The 21768-nt window shown below is 28.9% G+C and overlaps 4 protein-coding genes across 5 annotated transcripts; all 4 read left to right on the forward strand.

The window, feature by feature from the left end:
• The first annotated feature begins 3128 nt into the window (after nucleotides 1-3128).
• Nucleotides 3129-4022, forward strand: LOC125190716 (protein RADIALIS-like 5). The gene is made up of 2 exons (XM_048088090.1): nucleotides 3129-3485; nucleotides 3824-4022. Exon 1 carries the CDS (start codon nucleotides 3224-3226, stop codon nucleotides 3470-3472), a length of 249 nt encoding a protein of 82 aa, XP_047944047.1. The 5' UTR covers nucleotides 3129-3223; the 3' UTR covers nucleotides 3473-3485; nucleotides 3824-4022.
• A 2292-nt stretch (nucleotides 4023-6314) lies between these two features.
• On the forward strand, nucleotides 6315-7268 carry LOC125190523 (protein RADIALIS-like 3). The gene is made up of 2 exons (XM_048087844.1): nucleotides 6315-6648; nucleotides 7076-7268. Exon 1 carries the CDS (start codon nucleotides 6395-6397, stop codon nucleotides 6641-6643), a length of 249 nt encoding a protein of 82 aa, XP_047943801.1. The 5' UTR covers nucleotides 6315-6394; the 3' UTR covers nucleotides 6644-6648; nucleotides 7076-7268.
• A 722-nt stretch (nucleotides 7269-7990) lies between these two features.
• On the forward strand, nucleotides 7991-16258 carry LOC125187057 (protein RADIALIS-like 3). Its single transcript, XM_048083568.1, has 2 exons — nucleotides 7991-8323; nucleotides 16065-16258. The coding sequence occupies exons 1-2, from the start codon at nucleotides 8071-8073 to the stop codon at nucleotides 16070-16072; spliced, it is 261 nt and encodes an 86-aa protein (XP_047939525.1). The 5' UTR covers nucleotides 7991-8070; the 3' UTR covers nucleotides 16073-16258.
• LOC125187058 (protein RADIALIS-like 5) lies at nucleotides 15247-16258 on the forward strand. 2 transcript variants are annotated; one of them, XM_048083570.1, is made up of 3 exons: nucleotides 15247-15586; nucleotides 16065-16093; nucleotides 16143-16258. In XM_048083570.1, exon 1 carries the CDS (start codon nucleotides 15335-15337, stop codon nucleotides 15581-15583), a length of 249 nt encoding a protein of 82 aa, XP_047939527.1. In that variant the 5' UTR covers nucleotides 15247-15334; the 3' UTR covers nucleotides 15584-15586; nucleotides 16065-16093; nucleotides 16143-16258. The 2 variants fall into 2 exon arrangements, with proteins under 2 accessions (XP_047939527.1, XP_047939526.1); XM_048083569.1 differs by having other exon boundaries at nucleotides 15250-15586; nucleotides 16065-16258.
• Nucleotides 16259-21768: the final 5510 nt, after the last annotated feature.

Consider the following 21768-nt stretch of genomic DNA (forward strand, 5'->3'; position numbering starts at 1 on the left):
TAAAATATTTTTGTTTTTCTAGTACTATTGAATAGTAATTACCTTCGTCCGTCCCAAGGTAGTTGAGCCATAAATTTTTTTGGGTTGTCCAATGTAGTTAGTCTTTTTCTCTCTTAGCAAGAACTTTATCATCTCTCATGTTTACTCTCTCTTAATTTCTCTTACTTTATTCCTTTTTTTACGTTACTCTCTACATTTTAACCAACCTTGAAAAAATCAATTTTTTAAATTCTACAACCAAAAGATTGTTTCAGTTATTTTGGGACGGAAAGAGTAGTAATTATTAGAAGACATATATTGTGATGAGGTAGAAGAGAAAATGGAGAGAATCGAAAGAGATAAACTAATGCAAAAGGAACAAATACATTGAGCCGGGCTCCTATTCGGCACATAAATTAAAATACTCTTTTTATCTCCTTATCCTCGAAAGGTATCATACACAAGATAGATTCTTGGCCCATTTTTCTAAGTTAATAAATTTCAAATTTCATTATTAAAATACTATATATAGTGACGGTAGATATATTCTGTTGCAGTATAGGGAATTTATTCTTGAATTGGGCCCAAAAATGGGTTGGACCAATTTGGACCTGATTAGGGGCAGGGATCCTAAAAAGTGACAAAATCTAGGAATATTTATATGATGATGGCCCAATAATGAGTGAAGGGCTTTCCCCCAGATCGAATAATGTCATCAAAAATCAACGCTATCGACATCCAAAACCAACTTTATTTTATGAATTTTTCGTCATCTCGAATTTTTTTTTTGAGATATTTACCATTTTCCCAGTTGTAAGGAGGACCACTGTATTTCTTGTTAGTAACTGTAAACTTTTTTACTTAAATGTAGAGTGAGAATTCGAAGATATATAAGTATTATTAACGTAGGCTGGTGATAAAATTAAACTTCAAACTTTTCAATATAATGTCAACACACATTGTAAAATTTTAAGATTTTGATGTCAACACGACGTCAACATTGATACTGTGTTGATATTTTCTGTTGACGTTATTTTATCATCTGTTGACATTTTCTAATGGTTCAAATATATAGCCTAGGAGTATTTCTTAACATGTACTGCAATTAATTGAATACCTAATGAATTTTGTATCACTATTTAATTAGTTATGGTATGGATTATGGAATATTGTATCTCTATTTAAGTACTACTCCACTTTAATATACTCCATCCGTTTTACAAAGTTTGTCCCAATTTAATTTGACATAAATTTTAAAAAATTGTTTGACTTGTATTAAATGAATGCTCAGATGGAATAAGAGTCTCACATTAAAGAGATTGAGAAGTGTATTTAATGTCCTTTTTTTGAAAGATTTCAGTTAGGACATATTTATAGGATGTAGTCTAAAATAGTAAACTGGGATAAATTTTAGGTGGTATGGTTATTTTAAGATGGGTTGTCATTTTAACACATCCCTTTATAGAATACTCCTATATTTTTTAATTAAATTAGTTAAAATCTATTTTAACACAAACAAATAAATTATACAGTCAATCGTACTAATAGACCAAAAAATACACGTATGATCAGCGTTATTTGGATTTTGAACCAAATATGAATGACAATTGACAGCTATATGCTGTGCCGTTATAGAGCGGGTGTTTTCATTTAATTTCTATTCTCTTCTGAATAATATCTTGTCAAATTAATTATTTTGGCTTTTAATGACTCAAACTATCAGATGAGAATTATTCATTAAAAACGAGGGCATCTGAAAGAGTAGGAGTGTAGGACCGCCACGTAAAATATCTGATAGATTTCATTAGAGAAAAATGCATGCAATATGCATCTTTCGTCTTTATTCCTGTTATTAATCTCGATCGGTAGAAAAAAAAAACCATTAGTACAATTTAGTACTCCATATAAGTTACTAGTACTCAGTCAAAATATGATAAATTTCAATTTATCTATGTAAGAGACCCATTATAAAAAAACTCTATTGCTTTATTTCAGAATATATGTATCCAACCATAAGAGCATACTATATTACTATTTTTTTATACAAAATACTAAAGTACTTTAAAAATAACGATCTAGTGATATAAGCATAATAAAATACAGACAACGATAACAAAGTAAGGAAAACAATATAACAACAAAGCAACAATATATCTAAAACCAAAAAGTATACAATAAGTAAGATGAGATGTATTGTTTTTTTTCTGAAAAATAAAAAGAAAATGATTCACCTATATAGCGGCAGAGTGAATCACTCAATATTCTTCATATCTCAACACCCCAACTCCCAAACTACAAGATTGGAAGTATTATCTGCAAGAGTAGCCCACGTGATCTTTAAAGAGGTGATTGGGTAGTGGATACAAAGGTCTCAGGTTCGAATCTCGTTAGCTATAGTTAGGGAATTTCACCTATCCAGATGGCTCCCTTGTGCACACTGATTACAAGACTACTTTCTTAAGGATCAAAATAAGATTAAACGTGAATTACTCCCTCATTATTCTATTGGGCTGGGACGAGAAATTTGACTTTTGAGTACGAGATTGGAGGTATACTTGTTAAATAGATTGGCCAACCCGACCTAGCTCAAACTAGACCAGACCCAATTGATAAATGAGTTAGGCTAGACGGTAATATAGTACTCTCTCCGTTTCACAAAAGATCACATTTTTCGTTTTAGTTTGTCCCATAAAAGATGATATATATTTTTTTTAGAAAAAGTTCTCTCTCACATAAATATATAAAAAATATATTTTCTCTCACCACATAACACACAAAACAACATCTTCTAAAATCGTTTGTCATCATCCAAGTGTGATGTTTATTATGAAACAGAGGGAGTACTGAGCTAGAACTGGGCCGGTCTTACCCCACTTATCAAGTCTAGCTAGAGGACTCTTTGCAGTTTGCATGTACACATAAACACCAAATTGCAATAGGCAAATCAAAACGAAAAAGAATATAACAAAAATAAGTAAATGCCTATATATGTCGCAAGTATTACTACACGTACTCTCACCCCACCGTGTGGCTATTGTTCAAACGAGTCATTCACTTCCAACTATACAAAATTGCATATTCCCCAACTTGGCCACCCCCTAAACCTCACTATATAAGAAGCTTGCATGCAACCAATTTACCACCATCCCATATTTCACTTCCTCTTCTTTTTTAATTTGAGGCCAAACATTACACATTTGTTTAGTGTTTTTTTGGTTCTCAAATTAATTAAACAAATAATTTAATGGCGTCGAGTTCACTAAGCTCACACCGGTCCGGTACATGGACCCAACAAGAGAACAAGCTATTTGAGAAGGCATTGGCCCGGTTCGACACTGAAACTCCTGACCGGTGGCAAAACGTGGCCCGGGCCGTTGGAGGCGGGAAATCGGCTGAGGAGGTGAAGCGCCACTACGAGATTCTGATAGAGGATCTCTGCCGCATCGAATCCGGCTTTGTTCCCATTCCCAAGTATAAGAAATCCTCCAATTGATGAAGAGAAAGAGGTATTATATATACTAATGTCATTGTTAGATATTTTCTTTCCGCTTTTTAAATGTATCCAATTTTGTATATACTCACATGTTTTGTTATGGATGCATGTGTCATAATCATACATTACATTAGACGTTTGGAAGAATATGTGAGTAATACAAATATTTTGAAAACAAAAACAAGCCAAAATATATGAAATGTATCAACATGTTATTTTTATATATTAACATAATAACATATTAAGTCACCATTCATATTGCCTTATATAACTGTATTTTTGTACCGTTACATGTGCATTTACGTATGATTTAATTGTAATAACTAATTTATTTTTGTTGTATTTTGGCAGGCTCCTAAAGATGTGAAGGGGCACGTGAGTTATCTTTTGCGGTAAAATAAGAAAGAATGTACGATGATTATTAACGCAAAAATCGCGTTTTGTTTTGTTTAGTAAATGGAGTATGAATTCGCAGCAAGCATGAATGCATGATAATTTTTAATTGTAATATTCACGCTTCTCAAATAATACTACTACTTCTTTACTTTTATGGTGGATTTGATCTTCCTACTTTGTACCAATATTCAACGTATAAATTACTCTTAATTGTTACTACAAAAATATAAATAAATGGTAACATTACGTTCGTATCAAAAAAATATATTTTATTACTATAAAAGGTGGAGTATATACATGAACAAAATCAAATTCAATAACAAAATTTCCAAACGAAGGGGTTAATTTTAAGACGACGAATAGTGGATATATATTTCTAAAGTTGGGACGATCGAATTTTCGATCGACAAAATTTTGGTCGATTAGACCAGCCTACAAGGTTTCATGTTTTAATTCCTAAATTAACACTAAACCTGCAATGTCTTTGATGCTTAACTAATTTATTACCACCTACTCCTATTTTGTTTGAGTTTCATATTTATCAGTGGATAAGTAAGACATTTACGCAGCATTTCAAATTTAATTTAATTCAGTAGGATGGCTAAAAATAATTCAGTTTTCTTCTTCTTAAGTCTTAACACTGTATAATTAAGCTCTTCATTTTGGATTTGTTATTGCCTTATTGGGCTTACTTAAATTGCATAAAATCTGCCGCTACAGAGTACTCATCTAGACCATTTCTCAAACATCATTTTCCCACTTCTTACTTATATCTTTTATATTGGCTGTCAATTTTATTCAATCTTTAACAGCATAAGCTCTAAACATGTTCATTATTATTATGATTAGTAGTAGTAGAAGTAGTATTATAATAATAATTAGTACCTATTCTTCTTCTTATTATACTGTAGAAAACCCCTTGTGATTTTTGAGCTTTAAAGAGACAATACGTTAGAGCAAGCCTAGTTTTTATGAAACAATGAATCAAATGAAACTGAATCTCTTTATGGTGAATTGATGACTTGTATAGTCGCGGAGTAAATATTCTAGAATAATATACTATTTATAATATATGAATAATTATAGAGAAACAAAATAAAACTAATTGTCTTTATCAAATTTCTATATTCTTAATCAATCTTATCTTAATTTGAACCCAATTAAGCCACACTCAACAAATATAAGGGAGTGTTCACCCTTCTAGTTTCCCAATCCTAATAAATCCAAGAAATGAATTATGTCCAAACATTGAGTACTATGGCGCACATATTTAAATCTCTGCACCTTTGTTTAGTTAGCTAGTTTTGAGATGAATTATGGGCCGAACAGTATCCACTTTTTAGGTTTTTGAACCAATTTTCAAAGTGGAAGGATGGAATTAGCCCCTTCAAAAATTCACCAAAACTCAGCATGAGTAAGAGGAGGATGAGGTGGAAAGCTAAGGATGACTTTGGAATTTCAGCATCAATTCTTGGTTGAGTTTTCAAATGCAGATAGCGAGTCTTAGCCTTTTCAAATGAATTTGCCTCTTGCGTGAACAGCGCATGCTTTGTATCAAAATTTGGTCTCAAAGAATTAATTCGAATACAGCAAGCAAACAGGGAGAAATGATAAAATTAATTTAACCCCATTTCTTCGAAAGTGATCACGCTCAAATAATCTAAATATGGCTAACCCCAAAAATCAATATCTAATTCTCACTTTAAAAAAGAATGTAATAAATTTCTGTATCTGCAATAATGGGAATTTTTATATTATTGGACCCAAAAACGGGTAGGACCAAATTGGAGTGGGTATAGACTCACTAATGCAGGGATCCTAAAAGGTGAAATAAATTTAGGAATATTTCTATTATGGCCCAATAATGAGTGAAGAGCTTTTCTCCAAAGCGAATCAATCATTCATCAAATATCTACGCTTTCGACTTCCAAAACCAACTTTATTTCATGAATTTTTCGTCATCTCGAATTTTGTTTGAGATTTAACCCTTTAATGCAACACGGTGAAAGATCGAGATTGAAGAAAATTGTTTTTTATAATTTTATCGAAACATTATATAAGTAAAATAGTTTAAATTATTATTTCAGTATTACTAAATAGAAAATCCCTTTTATCATAGCATTAAATTTATATATCATCTTAATATTGAGTATATCTCATCAAATGCAAGTATTTCAACTTCATATCTCTATATTCCTACAAGATTGGAACACCTAATTGCAAAAGGGAATCAAAAGTAATGAAAAAGAATATGATATATATGTTGAAAATATTGGTACACGTACAAACACCCTCACCGTGTGGTTATACTTCAAACGACTCACTCATTTTCAACTTTTCCCAATTGCATATTCCCCAACTTGGCCAAACCCCCACCCCACCCACCTTCACCTTTGTACTAGTATATAAGAAGCTTGCATGCAAGCAAATTACCATCATCCCACAATTCAAATCCACATCTATTTTCTTTCTTGATTTTAATTTGGGGCCAAATATTACACTTTTTTAGTGTTTTTTTGTCGATCAATGGCATCCGGTTCACTAAGCGCTCACCGGTCCAGTTCATGGACGCAACAAGAGAACAAGCTTTTCGAGAAGGCGTTGGCCCGGTTCGACACTGAAACTCCGGACCGGTGGCAGAACGTGGCCCGGGCCGTGGGTGGTGGGAAATCGGCGGAGGAGGTGAAGCGCCACTACGAGATTCTCATAGAGGATCTTTGCCGCATCGATTCCGGCTACGTTCCCATTCCCAAGTATAAGAAAAACTCCAATTGAATAAGGTACTATTATACATTTACTTTCAGTCAAATAATATAAGGATTGCTATTTATTACTACTATTTTATGGAAAAGGAATTTAAGATACATGTTTCGTCGTTGTGTCATAAATCATAATTTTACATTTCACTCATTTCCGTTAATCATTAGTATTATTTTTCTTATATAGAAGAGTAGAAATATATATTGTGTGAGGCCATGAGGGTATGTGAGTAATAAAAATGTTTCTATTAAAAACAAGCCAAAATATTCGGAATCTACTGGAATGAAAGCATGTCTTTTTCAGTGGGACAGTTACTATTAATTCAAATAGCCTTAATTAAATGCATTTTTTGGATCTCGTTACATATAACATAAGATGTATATTTGCGTATGATTTTATTATAATAATAGTAGTAAGTAATAAACTAATTTTGTTGTATTTTGGCAGGCTACTCAACCTTCTAAAGATGTGACGGGGCACCTGAGTTATTATAGAGCTTTTGCGGTGAAATAAGAAAGAGTGTATTTTAGTAGGATGATTATCTTAAGTAGTACAAAATTGGCAGCAAGCATGCTAATTTTTAATTGTAATTTTCACGAATTTCAAATAATATATATATAGTACCGTACGGTTCTACTTATATGATGGATTTGATCGTCTTACTTTGTGATACAAACTTGTACCAATATTTCACATATAACTTACTCTTAATTGTTACTACTACAAAAATATAAATAGACATTACGTGTCAAAAAAATTATTTTATTACTCCAAACGAAAGGTAATAAACATAATCAAAAATAAAATTCAATCAGTGGATGTATATTTCTAAAGTTGGAACGATCGAATCTTGAATTTTTTTATCAACAAATTTTCGGTCGATTAGACCACCCTACAAGGTTTAAGTTTAAGTTTCATATCTATCAATAGATAAATATAAGACATTTACGCAGCATTTCAAATTTAATTTAATTCGATAGTAGGATGGCTAAAAATTCATTCAATTTTCTTCATCTTAAAACTTTACAATTTCTTCAGTTTGGATTTGATATTGGGCTACTTAAATTGCAAACGTGGTTGCTCCAGAAAGTTTGATCCATCTTGAATCTCAATCGACGTCAATAAAGATTCCACGTAAAATTCGACTCATGGATAAACTAGAAAATTGAAACTTGGTGATTTAATTAGCGGATTTAAACTTTGTGGGATAGACCCGATTTTGACCAAACTTGAGATTTAAAAGGCTATTTACCTTTTTCTCAAATATCTTTTTCCCACTTCGTGGTTATATCTTATTGACTGTTAAATATTATTATGAAATAAATAAATCAAATGAAACTCCTCTCTATATAAGAAGCTTGCATGCAAGCAAAATACCACCATCCCACATCTCACTCCCTCTTCTATTTTAATTTCTTTTTTTTGGTGCTCAAGATAATTTAATGGCATCCGGCTCATTAAGCGCACATCGGTCCAGTTCATGGACGCAACAAGAGAACAAGCTTTTTGAGAAGGCGTTAGCCCGGTTCGACACCGAAACTCCGGACCGGTGGCAAAACGTGGCCCGGGCCGTCGGAGGCGGGAAATCGGCAGAGGAGGTGAAGCGCCACTATGAGATTCTCATAGAAGATCTCTGCCGCATCGATTCCGGCTACGTTCCCATTCCCAACTATAAGAAAACCTCCAATTCAAAAGGTATCTATATATATATACTACTCCTATGTCATTGTTTTGTTATATGTATATTTATCAAAAGTGAGAGAGGGAATCAATCTTAGAATATTTTCTTTCAGCTTTTTATATGCGTCCAATTTATAATGTACACATGTTTTCTTATGGATTTAGAATATTCATGATGATAAAATTCAATAATTGGTAATTGTGTATTTAGATTCTCTTATAAATGAAATAATTTAAAGTACATATTGTATTTAAAGTTAATATTTAAATAACTCATAAATAATAGGTGTAAACATTTTATTGTACAAATTTTTTTATAAAATTAATTCAAATTTTTTGAGGAAAGACTGTAAATATCAAAAGTATTTATATATATATATATATATATATATATAAATTTATTATTAAATATCTTTAAAATAAACTGAAATTTTCAATGGTTCATAAAAAAATTGTGACACGGAGTACTATTGTGTAGTCCATAACAAAAAAAAAAGTTCGGTTGAAATCTTCAACAATCGGTTGAAATCATTAACTGATCTATGATCAATTAAAATGAATTGTTCAAAATAAAATCACAAATCAATAGAAACTCTCAGTTACTCGATTATTTTCAATTTGAATCCTCAACCGAAGATCATATGAGATACTAAGTAGAAATCAACCAAAATTTCAATTGCCCATAACATAAGCATGCAATTACGCCTTATGTATTTTTTTTCTAGTACGCACTTTTGTCTATGTCAGACAAATTTTAAGACATTTGGAAATCAAATCCTTAAGCTCAAAAATCATATATAATTTTTATTTAATTTTTTTTTTTTTTAATGGATTGTACCAAGTAAATTGTCATTTAAAGCCACGTGATATTACATTTACAAAATAAGAATACAATATGTTGTTCCAAGCAAAGAATATTTATTGTTATAAACAAACTCAATTAATATGATATTATATATTACAATTGATTCTCTAATATAATACTCCTATTATATAATATAATATAAATCGAAATTCACAACTGCAAATTTGAATCAACTATAAATGATATCTCACGTGAAAATATATACACAATATGCAGTGTCAATTTTTACATGTATAGTATGATCCTATATTTGTGATACTACATAGATTAATTATCAATGATAATTGTATTATCAATAATTATAATTTTGTTAACAGTTTGTTATATTATATAACTATAGTATGACATTTTATAATTTAATAATATGCTTAATCTACTTATAATTAAACTTCAGTTATTTATTTCTAATTGATCTTTAATGGAACTAAAGATTAATTATTTGGATCGTATAATTTGATATACAAATTAATTTTCATTCATTTAAGTAATTTAGATCCTGAGTAGATTTTCGATTTAATTGGGTGTCATCTAGTACTCCTATTAGATTAGATTGGAGATTTGAATTGATCATCTTCAATTTAACGAAAATTTTTTATTGATCTTAGATTTATTTAATAATTTGGGATCAAATATTTCCAAGTATTAAATAACACCACGATATAAAATCAAAGAAAAACATAAAAATAAAAATAAATGACACTAATAAGAAAAAAATATACACGTAAAAGATGAAATAGAATGTGTAATTGATTTTCCAAGACTTATGATCTACTCCATTATTTTACAATTATTATTTATATTTTATGTATGTATTTGATGTTTTGATTTTTTTAACATTATTAATATGTTAACGTGCAGTCAATTTGTATATATCCCCATCGTTGATGTACTTAAAAAAAATTAATTTAAAATTGCAAGTATACATACTAAGTACTTATTAACGCAATTTATTTATGATATATTGTGATGTCTCTTAGTTAATAGGTATGATATGATTATTTCCAATACAATTGTGCATATAATTTGACGTAAATTGTGCATAAATTATTATGGAGAGAGAATGTTGTAAATTTAAAATTTGAAGTAAAAAATTGAGAAAAGGGTAATTAAGTAAAATTATCTTAGCATTAACTATTACTATTAATTTATTGCATTGACTTTTATATTTATTTACAAAAATGCCATTGTATGGCTGGCCACATTATGGCTGCATGGCATTACTCTATATGAAAACGTACAATATATTAGAATATTAGATAGAGTGATGCTAAATGGCCATAATGTGGCCAGCCATAAAACATAAAATATTAATAAAAAATTCTACATTCAATGCTAATTTACTCGAAATTAGTAAGTCTCAAAAGTATCAATTATGTGAGACAAATCTACCCTTACATATAAATGCAGTACAATGAAGAGACTAAGTCATTGAATGATTTGAATCCTCCTGAAAATATAAAACTTCAAATACTTAACACTTTAATTCTTAATTTTATGTCGATTTCTTTCAGTTTTTCTTTTTACTTTAATTTATTGCTTTATGGAGTACTATTGTTAATTTTTTATTTAGTTATATGTAAAATTACTTTTAAAATTAGAATATTCATGATGATAAAATTCAATAATTGGTAATTGTGTATTTAGATTCTCTTATAAATGAAATAATTTAAAGTACATATTGTATTTAAAGTTAATATTTAAATAACTCATAAATAATAGGTGTAAACATTTTATTGTACAAATTTTTTTATAAAATTAATTCAAATTTTTTGAGGAAAGACTGTAAATATCAAAAGTATTTATATATATATATATATATAAATTTATTATTAAATATCTTTAAAATAAACTGAAATTTTCAATGGTTCATAAAAAAATTGTGACAAGGAGTACTATTGTGTAGTCCATAACAAAAAAAAAAGTTTGGTTGAAATCTTCAACAATCGGTTGAAATCATTAACTGAAATATGATCAATTAAAATTCATAATTGTTCAAAATAAAATCACAAATCAATAGAAACTCTCAGTTACTCGATTATTTTGTGCATAATCAATTGTGCACAAAATAAAATCACAAATCAATTGTGCATATAATTTGACGTAAATTGTGCATAAATTATTATGGAGAGAGAATGTTGTAAATTTAAAATTTGAAGTAAAAAATTGAGAAAAGGGTAATTAAGTAAAATTATCTTAGCATTAACTATTACTATTAATTTATTGCATTGACTTTTATATTTATTTACAAAAATGCCATTGTGTGGCTGGCCACATTATGGCCGCATAGCATTACTCTTTTACTTTATACTTGGCATAATTTTTTACATTAGACCACATATTCAAATAATTCACTTTCATTCACATGTTATTATTATAAACTAATTATAGTGGAGTATATAAGAATATGACTCACATTTCACTAAATTTTTAATTCATTTAGCGTAAAATTTCTTGAAATCCGCATTGGATCAATATGTGACAAACTTTATAAGACGGAGGGTGTATATTGTATTGGCCTTTAATTACATTTCCAGTGGACGTCTCACAAATAGCAAATTGTGATATTATTTTGTGGATGGAGGATCGAGTATATCCTCTTTGCTGTCATTTTTAAATCTTTGACAAAATAAGCTATAAAGATGTTTATTATTATATTATTATTATTGAAAATCACGTGTGATTTTTGAGCTCATGATTTATTTGTTTGAAGAAATAATACGATGAAGTAGTAGCCCTAGTTTTTATGAAACAAATGAATCAAATGAAATTGAATCTTTTTTTTGGGAACTAGAAATCTATATAGGAAGAGAACGTAATCTTTTTAGTGCTAAAAAATACTGTTAGTACTTTAAAATGAATGTACATAACACTATTACATAATTTTAATGACTTTAAAATTCCCAAAAGTATAATACTGTAATAAATAGATATTGTAGGATAGCAGTAGTAATGGGAATTTTTGTTTAATTGGACCTGAAAACGGGTTGGACCAATTTGAAGTGGGTATGGACCTCAATCTCATTATTATAAAGTGATAAAATCTAGGAATATTTGTATGACGATGGCCCAATAATGAGTGAAGAGCTTTCCTCCAAATCGAATCAACGCTATCCACATCCAAAACCAACTTTATTTTTTGAAATTTTTGTCATCTCGAATTTTGTTTCACATTTTTCTGGAGATTTACTAGATGAAAATATGAAAGATCAAGATACAAGATAAATGTACTTATAATTCACGGGAACATTGTTATATGAGTAAAATTATCTAAGTTATTGTAGTAAGAATTATTAACCCATGATATTTAAAGGTTGTAGATTGCTGTTATTTTCATTATTATTAATTCAAAAATACATTCTATCATAACATTAAATTTATATCATTGTAGTAATATATTTCATCGAATGCAATTAGATTAACTTCACTATGATTATGAGTGATTAACAGATATAGTTTGCACTATTACAGAATGTAAAAATTATATTAATTTAACATAACATTGAATTTATGATGTCATAAAATTGTACTCGTGTCATCATACATTGAATCTACTACTCTATATTATAATGACAATTGACAAGATACTTACATTTTCCCATGTGAATGCATGCAATTAGTAGTATTCCGTTACAATAATCATAGAATTGTCTTTAATTTGCTATATAATATTTGAAAAAATAATTTAAATTAAAAGAGATGTTTAATACTCCCTCCATCCCAAGTTACTTGAGTCGTATTCCAAGTTACTAGAGTCATTTTTCTTTTTGGCTAAAAATAAAACATCTAATCACACTTATTTTATTCTTTCTTTTACTTTATCCTCTCTTCTTTTTCTTACTTTATTTTTTATTCTATTTTATTTAACTCACTAAACACAACTTTTTAAAATCTCATGATGAAAAGAAACGCCTCAAATAACATGGAACGGAGGGAGTATATTTTAGGAACGTCAATTGTCTTTTAAATGACAAATGTCATTACAAATTTGAAATCAATTATTTATACCGAACAAATTATTTGGAACTGAATAATTGTAATTTAATTTTGTAGAATTCTAATTTCAGTCCCAATTCAAATTCCGTGTACCGAATAAACATTAACTTAATTTTGGAGCATATATAATTAATTATACGATGGAATATGGTATTTACAGTTAAGAGTATTTAATTGAGCATTGAGTTAGGACCACCAATTATGCGAACAACTAATGAATTTGGGCTGCACCCTTTTGGAATTTCTGATGCCCAGGTACTGCTACTAGGGACAATTTCACATATCAAAACAAAAAATAAAGGTCATTTTATTCTGAGATTCAATTTTTTTCTTTATACTCTAAAAATCAATCTAAAATACCTATTCGTTTACTTTTATACATTGTTGTCTTTAAACCATCTCTAACCATACAAAAAAATATGTTTTGGTGTAAAAAATTTCTTTAACCATCAACCAAACATAAACCCATTTTTGCAATGATATAAGTTTCTATCTTTATTTTATTATTTTCTCTGTTGTAGTAGTTTTTATTATGTAAATCATCATTACTATTTTTATATACTCCTACTAAATAGTTAATATTCCCCTCTACCATGATATTAGCCATTCAATTTCATTCATATGCTTTTATTACATTATACTATAATTTATATTACATGTTATTATAAACTATTGCACATAAATATTAAGAAATCTAGTTCTATAGAAAAACACATGTTTTGTGATACACACACACTTAATCTGGTTAGGCCCCTGTCAAAAGAAAATTATTCTCATAATATTATTAATTATTTAATATTTTTGTATAATTACTTTACAAAATATCTTATCATCAAATTTGAGGGTGAAATAAGTACAATAATTCCGAAACTCCAATTCCAATGATCTGATCCCGAATCAAACTCAAAAACCCCACCCTTTTCTATTAATTTCTTTTTTTCTTCTAAACAATTTTTTGTGGAATTAATTTTGTTTTGCTTATAGAGACAAACACTAAAAAACAACAAAAAACTTGGCCTGAGAACAGATGTGAGTTGTGCATCAAAATCGAGGAAATCTGAAATAGTAGGGTAGTGCATAGTTGATGGCAGGTAGTATAAGATTCGAAGGATTTCATTAGCAAAAAATACATGCATCATTTGTTTTTATTCACTATTAACCACCGTCCAAATTTAAAAACCAAAAAATAAAAGTAAGAAGATTGAAATGCCATTTTAAATTATTAAATACTACTGGAGTCACCGGGCGGTCAAAACAAAATTATGAGAAACTAAATTCCATTTTGTTTTAATTTGACTGAATCATTATTCATTTTATCCTATATTTATTATTCAACTAGTTCCGTCATTATTATTTTTCGCCAAAAATTAAAATAAAAAATAAATAATTGTTTTCTTTCCCTCAAGCATCACAAGCTACACAAGTCAAATTTAAATTCCATCCGATTAATGTGGTTGCATATTTGTTTGATTAATTATTTAAAATACTAGTAGCAACTAAACAACAAATATATTGAAGCTTTTTTCTCTGCATTGGATAGGGAAATTTGGAAGCGAGTCGAAAGATGGATTCAAACAATATATGTATCAGTCTGATCTTGACTTATATATAATTGCAATTTATCCTCATTGATAATTACAAATGCATTAATTTCTCAAATTAATCTGCTAAAAGTTGATACCCGTGTTTTGTTCCTCTCCACAATATTAACCTTAGATTCCTAACACTATATCTATTAATTAAAAACTCACAAACTCAACTAACGACATAAATAATACTACTAACAAACCCACCAAATAAGTAACAAATTATCATTCTGCAAGATTGGAGGATTCTCTTTGCATGTACATGAACAACAAATTGCAAATGGGAATCAAAATTACTTAAAAAGAATATTACAAAAAAAACTATGTTGAAAATATTGTTACACGTACTCACAAACACCACCGTGTGGCTCTACTTCAAACGAGTCATTCATTTTCCCACTTTTCCCTATTGCATATTCCCCAACTTGGCCAACCCCTAAACCTCTCTAGTCTCTATATAAGAAGCTTTGCATGCAACCAATTTTACCACCATCCCACATTTCACACTTCACATTTCACTTCCTCTTCTTTTTTAATTTGAGCCCAAACATTAATTACACCTTTTTAGTGTGTTTTGATTAAATGGCATCCGGTTCACTAAGCTCACACCGATCCGGTTCATGGACCCAACAAGAGAACAAGCTGTTTGAGAAGGCATTGGCCCGGTTCGACACTGAAACTCCTGACCGGTGGCAGAACGTGGCACGGGCCGTGGGCGGTGGGAAATCAGCGGAGGAGGTGAAGCGCCACTACGAGATTCTCATAGAGGATCTCTGCCGCATTGAATCCGGCTACGTTCCCATTCCCAAATATAAGAAAACCTCAGCATAAAAGGTATACTAGTATTATTACTTTTTCATTTAAACAAAATTAGGATTGCTAAATAAATATACATTTACAATGTTTATGTTTTCTTTATGGAAAAAAATTTAATCCTGGGCCACATCTTTTGGAATGTCTGGTTCTTATTTTTTTTACATGCGGTGCACAAATACAATCGTTATAATGTTGTATATCAATAATTTGATACATAAATATTCTACCAAAAGTGAGAGAGAAATTTAATCTTAGATATTTTCTGTCCGCTTTTTTAAGGATAATGTTTTTTATGGACCAAGACAAGAGTAACAATGCAAATTCAATTTTTGAATGTTCATATGATTTAATTATAGTATATAATTTATTCATTGTAAATTGTACTCACATTTTTTGTTACAATTCATACACACTGCATTTTTTGATCTCGTTATAATTAGATGTTAACATGAGATATATAAGTAGTGTTTATTTATTTTTGTTGTTTTTTTGGCAGGCTTCTAAAGATGTGAAGAGGCACGAGAGTTATTAATCATAAGCTTTTGCGGGGGAATTAAGAAAGAATGTAGAATGATTATTAACGCAGAAATAGCGTGTGTTTAGTTTAAGTAATTAGCACCAAGCAAGCATGCTAGTAATTTTTAATTCTAATTTTCACGCATTTCAAATAATATAGTACGGCTCTATTTATATGGTGGTTTGGTCGTCTCACTTTTTGATATAAAAAGTGTATGAATATTCGATGTATCACTACTTACTCTAAATTGTCACTACAAAAATTTCTAACATTACTTCAGTTGGGATCTATAGATTTTATCGGACGTCGTCAATAAAAATGAAATAAATATTACCAATAGTAATATTTGCAATATTTTAACAACATACTATATAGAAATAGGCTGGACAGATAAAGAAATGGTGAAAAAAACACACAACAAAGAGTTTTTAAAGAGCATTTTTGTCTAAAAGTCACAGAATTAGATTTTTTTTTTCTTGGACGCGCGTAAGATGTATATTTATATAGTACTTCGTGAAAATAAATTGAATTAAATATCTCCACATTAAGGTAATAATTCATGTGGATGTGATACTATTTCTTTACCTTTTTACTCCTTCCAACTTTAAGGATAAATTTAACTATTCGATTATTCTCATTTTTCCTCTTCCCTTCGGAATAATCTTTTTATCGTATTAGAAATACAGTATTTTTTTATGCATATTTTATATATTTCGAATTTTATACATTATGTTAGATATAGAAATATATATATTTCAAATTTGAATAAATTAAACAACATGTGGAATTTTATGTTTTTTTTTTAATTTGAAACTAAAATATATACGTATGTGAAATTACAAAAAAAAATGCTGTAAAAAATATATATATAAATCAACTTAACAATTAATTAAATTTATATATTTCTAAATATTATTAAAATAAAGAAATAAATTATTATTTTAAGCATTGATTTAAGCATTAAATAAAACATAAGACAGTGTTCCTGAGTATAAATATAAGTTGATTTTTAACTTAAAACTAGTGTTAACCCACGTGCGATGTATGACGGAATATTTTTTTGTCATACGATTTTAAATTGTTAATCGATTAATTAAATAAGAAACAATATAATTTTATAAGATTTAAAATGGAAATATATACTACTATATAATAAAAATTCAATAAATATATACTCCTCAATTCATTTTACACCTAAAGACATTAAATTAAACATATTTATAATGGAATTAAGACAAATACAATTATGTGGACAATGATAAAGAGACTATATTAAGTGTTGAAATTTTTGAAAAATATGTTTAAAACAATCCTTCATATGTCTCTACTAAAAATAATAAATTGTGTAAAGATGAAGATAAATACTATGTATGTTTGAGTTAAGAATGTTAAATTCTTCCCTCTTTAAGAACTGTAAAACATATTGGTATAAAATTCTAGAACTATATACACGATGTACTCTAACTATTGTAATCAAAGAAAAAAACAACAATAAATGAAATGGAATTACAATGAAAATTAGTCAAGAAAAACTCTCTTTCCGCAAGACAAATTACATACGGTTAGTGCTCTCGGAGTGACGTATTTTTCTCAAAGATGAAACGACTTCCTCCTGACGTATATGATCAAACCTGCTAGGCACCTATAAACTTGATGGGGCTTCAAAATCGAGCAAAACAGTGTTCCTAAATGTGCAATAAAATATTGAGATCTTGAGAGAGAATGAAGAATGTTTTGTTAGTGTGTATTTCATCCGCAACTCCATGCCTTTATAGGTACAAAATCCTTTTATAGGTACAAAATTAGTACATGATATATCATGGAATTAAAACATCATAAATTATAAAATCAAGACAATATAGGTTACCAAATTTGTTAAATGCTCATTATTCTATTTAAATATTTGTAACCACCAATGAGTCATTGTAGTGCTTTAAGAATTAGTCAAATGCTCATTAAAATATCTAAATAAATATTCATGAGAGTTACTTAAAATATTCAAATTGGTCCATAACTTATAAATATTTCAGAATAAGGTCAAAACATATAAATATTTCAAAAAAAATCCAAAACTCGTCTTTTATATATGTATAGATAGATGAGCATGAAATGAGAGAGAAATAAGAGAACATATATAAAATAAGTACTAGAAATTATCAAATTTTCTGTAGAAGCTGAAAATGAAAAATATAAAAGAAATAGACTCAACAAACAAGTAAAAAAATATCACAAATGAGTAAAACCTTTATCCAAAAATCTATGGTGCAATTTATTATCATGAAAGTCGCAAATATAAATCATATATTCAAGAAAGATCAAATTTGATGTTCATTCTTTTAAGTTTTAAGTAAATTAAGTCAGCGACTATTTTAAACTATACTTTAGAAAATGCCTCTAAACATATACATATTTCTATGGTTAAAAATTAAAAGTTTCTTATCTATACGTAGATAAATAAATCATTTACGCATGTTTTAAATTTAATGGAATAAAGTAGTATGGCTAAAATGTCAACAATTTTCTTATTAGATATTGGGCCACACAAATTACATAAACTGGGCCGTATCAGAAAAAAATTATTCAGATCAGGCCCTTTTTTGCATGACATATTTTCCCACTTCTTACTAACTGGTACTAGTACTATATTGTAGTATTTGCTGTCAATTTTATTTAATCTTTGACAAAATAAGCTATAAAAGTTACACTCGTTCTGTTTCATTAAAAATAAAATATTTTTCTTTTTGCGTTGGCCCATCTAATTTTTAAGCTCGTGATATTTTTTTTGTTTGAAGAGCAATACGATAGAGCAGGCCAATTTGTCTTGAAACAAATAAATGAAATAGAACTCCCTTTTTATGAGCAGGCCCGTTTCTTGTACTAGAACGCAATATTTTCAGGGAAAAAACTTAAATGGTGTAATTTAAAATGTATATAAATAATGTTAGATGATCGATGTACCTGTTCCAAAAAAATTTGAATATACGTATGGTGAATTTATGAAATTAGTCGTGGAAATATGTTCTATTGCAGTAGTAATACTACTACAATTTTTTTATCTCATTGAGTTGTGTAGTTCTTTTTGAGTTGTTCTATTACCGTTAAATCATTTACTAGTACTTTTTTTAGCAAAATTCAACATACTTAATATCTCTTATTTATTCTCACTTTTATTTTACCTTTTTCCTGTTTTATTATTTCTCCTACCTTCGCATCTCATTATTTATCTACATATTTTTGCTCTTACTTTATTCTCACATTACTTAATTTAATTATAAAATATTTATTTATTTTTAATTTTCAAGTAAAGAGATATGTGTCAAACCCAATGAAAAAAATATGTCTATTATTAATTTGATTAAATCAATTATCAATGACCTCTTGGCAGTTTCTCGGGTCTATGATTATGAATATGAATTAAGTGCACGTCCATATTCATTTTTGTTTTATTTTATAGGTATCTGACTATACATGGGTAATAGTTATACTGCCTCAACAAATTGTCCGAGCATTAACCTTTATTCATTCCTAGATAATACTACTTACTAATGTTTTGCAAATGAGACCTAGTTCAATTAAAAAGTTGAGACAATATAAGACTTACCTCTAGCTGAGGTTGATTCAATCTCAACTGAAAATTTTATGTTTTTCATTGGCAAAGTAAACATAAATTTTAAAGGTTGCGTGAGATAGAAATAAAAATTGGCTAAAGTAATTATTAGTGAAAAATAGAATTCATTATGTAAAAACTACTAATATAGATCAATTTTAATGGTTGAACCAAAATAAACAAACAAAATTGTTTTTCATGAATTGAGGTAATATAAATTATGACTTGAGACTCGGCCTTAATTCCATTGAGTTTGCAAAACTGTACTCTCCAGCCTCCCTTCCACTTTACTTTACAAGTAGGCCACCATTTGATACACTGAATGTAACATAATTACTAGAAATTGGAATTTTAGACCTTTTGACCATATAACTCTTGTAATCACCCTCTTCAACCATTTATATTAAATTCAATTTCATTTTTAAATATATATCACATTAAAAAATAATTTTATATAATTATTTATACTAAATTCAAATTTTAAGACATTTCTGAATGTCACACAAAAATTTACCATAGCACCATATATATTTAATGTTGTTCCATAAAAAAACTCAAAAATGAATTTGGGTTTAGTCATTAGTGTATGGTTGAAGAAGTTTTTTACACCAAAACTCGTTTTTAGCGTATGGTTGGAGACGATCTTATACACAATTATCGATTTATCGTGTCAATTCATCATAATTACATTAAAGATTGAAGTGAAAAGAAAAAAAAATCATCCTATTAAACAAAATATAGTATGTAAAACTTCTTAAAGAGTGAAAATACTCTATCCGTCAATGAATACATGTCCCACTTTGACTCGGTTCATATTTAAAAAATGTATAGTAAAGAAAGTAGTAGTTATAAAAAATTAGTGAAATATAGGTCCAACTTTAATATTTTAATTTTATAATGAAAAGTAGTAGTTATAAAAAATTAGTGAAATATAGGTCCAACTTTAATATTTTAATTTTATAATAAAAAGTGAGTGAATGAGTTATTAGATATAGTAAAAGATAAATGAGATGTAATGTCAAATGGGTCGAAAATGTTGGAATTTTAGTGTATTAGCACTTTAATTCTAAGGAAGAATGTTGGAATTTTAGTGTTTATCACTTTAATTTCTAAACAATTCGGCTGCTTCATTAGAAGCTTGTTCTATCTTATTTTAGTGTTTGAATTAACTGTTTTAACAGTTTTTAAACAGTTATTAACAGTTTGGAATCAGTTTTAGTTAATTAACTGCCTTGGCAGTTAATTGTCGACGGTTTAGGCTGATTTTTGATTAAATACAGATCAGAGAATGAACAATCATCTAAGGGAAACTTAGTCTTATCCGATCATAGATTTTGTGCACTCAAAATACTTGATCTGAAAGTATTTTATACGATTCTAAGTTATCCAAGTCTTCTAATAAGGATTCCCTAATCCTAAGTCATAAATCATCATTATATATCTTACCTAACAAAGATCAAGTAATTTGAAGATGACTGGACCCAATTCAGTGAGGGAGATGACTGCAAACTTCACAAAACTGGAGAAGTTTGAAGGAGTAGATTTCAGAAGATGGAGAAAGAAGATGCACTTCTTGCTAACCACCCTGAAGGTTGTTCATGTACTCACAACTACCATGCCAGAACCGACTGAAGATGAATCTCTGGAACAAACCAGAAGGAGGCTGAAATGGGAGAATGATGACTATGTGTGCAGAAGGCATATTCTCAATGGTATGACTGACTCACTCTTTGATATTTATCAGAATGTTGAATCCTCCAAAGAATTATGGGATTCTCTAGAATCTAAATACATGGCAGAGGATGCTTCTAGTAAGAAATTCTTGGTTAGTAATTTCAATAATTATAAGATGCTAGATTCTAGACTTGTGATGGAACAATATAATGAATTACTAAGGATTCTTGGACAATTTCAACAACACCAGATGCATATGGATGAAGTCATATCAGTTTCTAGTGTTATTGATAAATTGCCTCCTTCTTGGAAAGACTTCAAACATACTCTAAAGCATCAAAAGGAAGAACTTTCCTTGGTGCAACTTGGTTCTCATCTCAGAATTGAAGAATCCTTAAGGAT

Source organism: Salvia hispanica, chromosome 5 (assembly GCF_023119035.1).
Source record: "Salvia hispanica cultivar TCC Black 2014 chromosome 5, UniMelb_Shisp_WGS_1.0, whole genome shotgun sequence".
NCBI lineage: Eukaryota > Viridiplantae > Streptophyta > Magnoliopsida > Lamiales > Lamiaceae > Salvia > Salvia hispanica.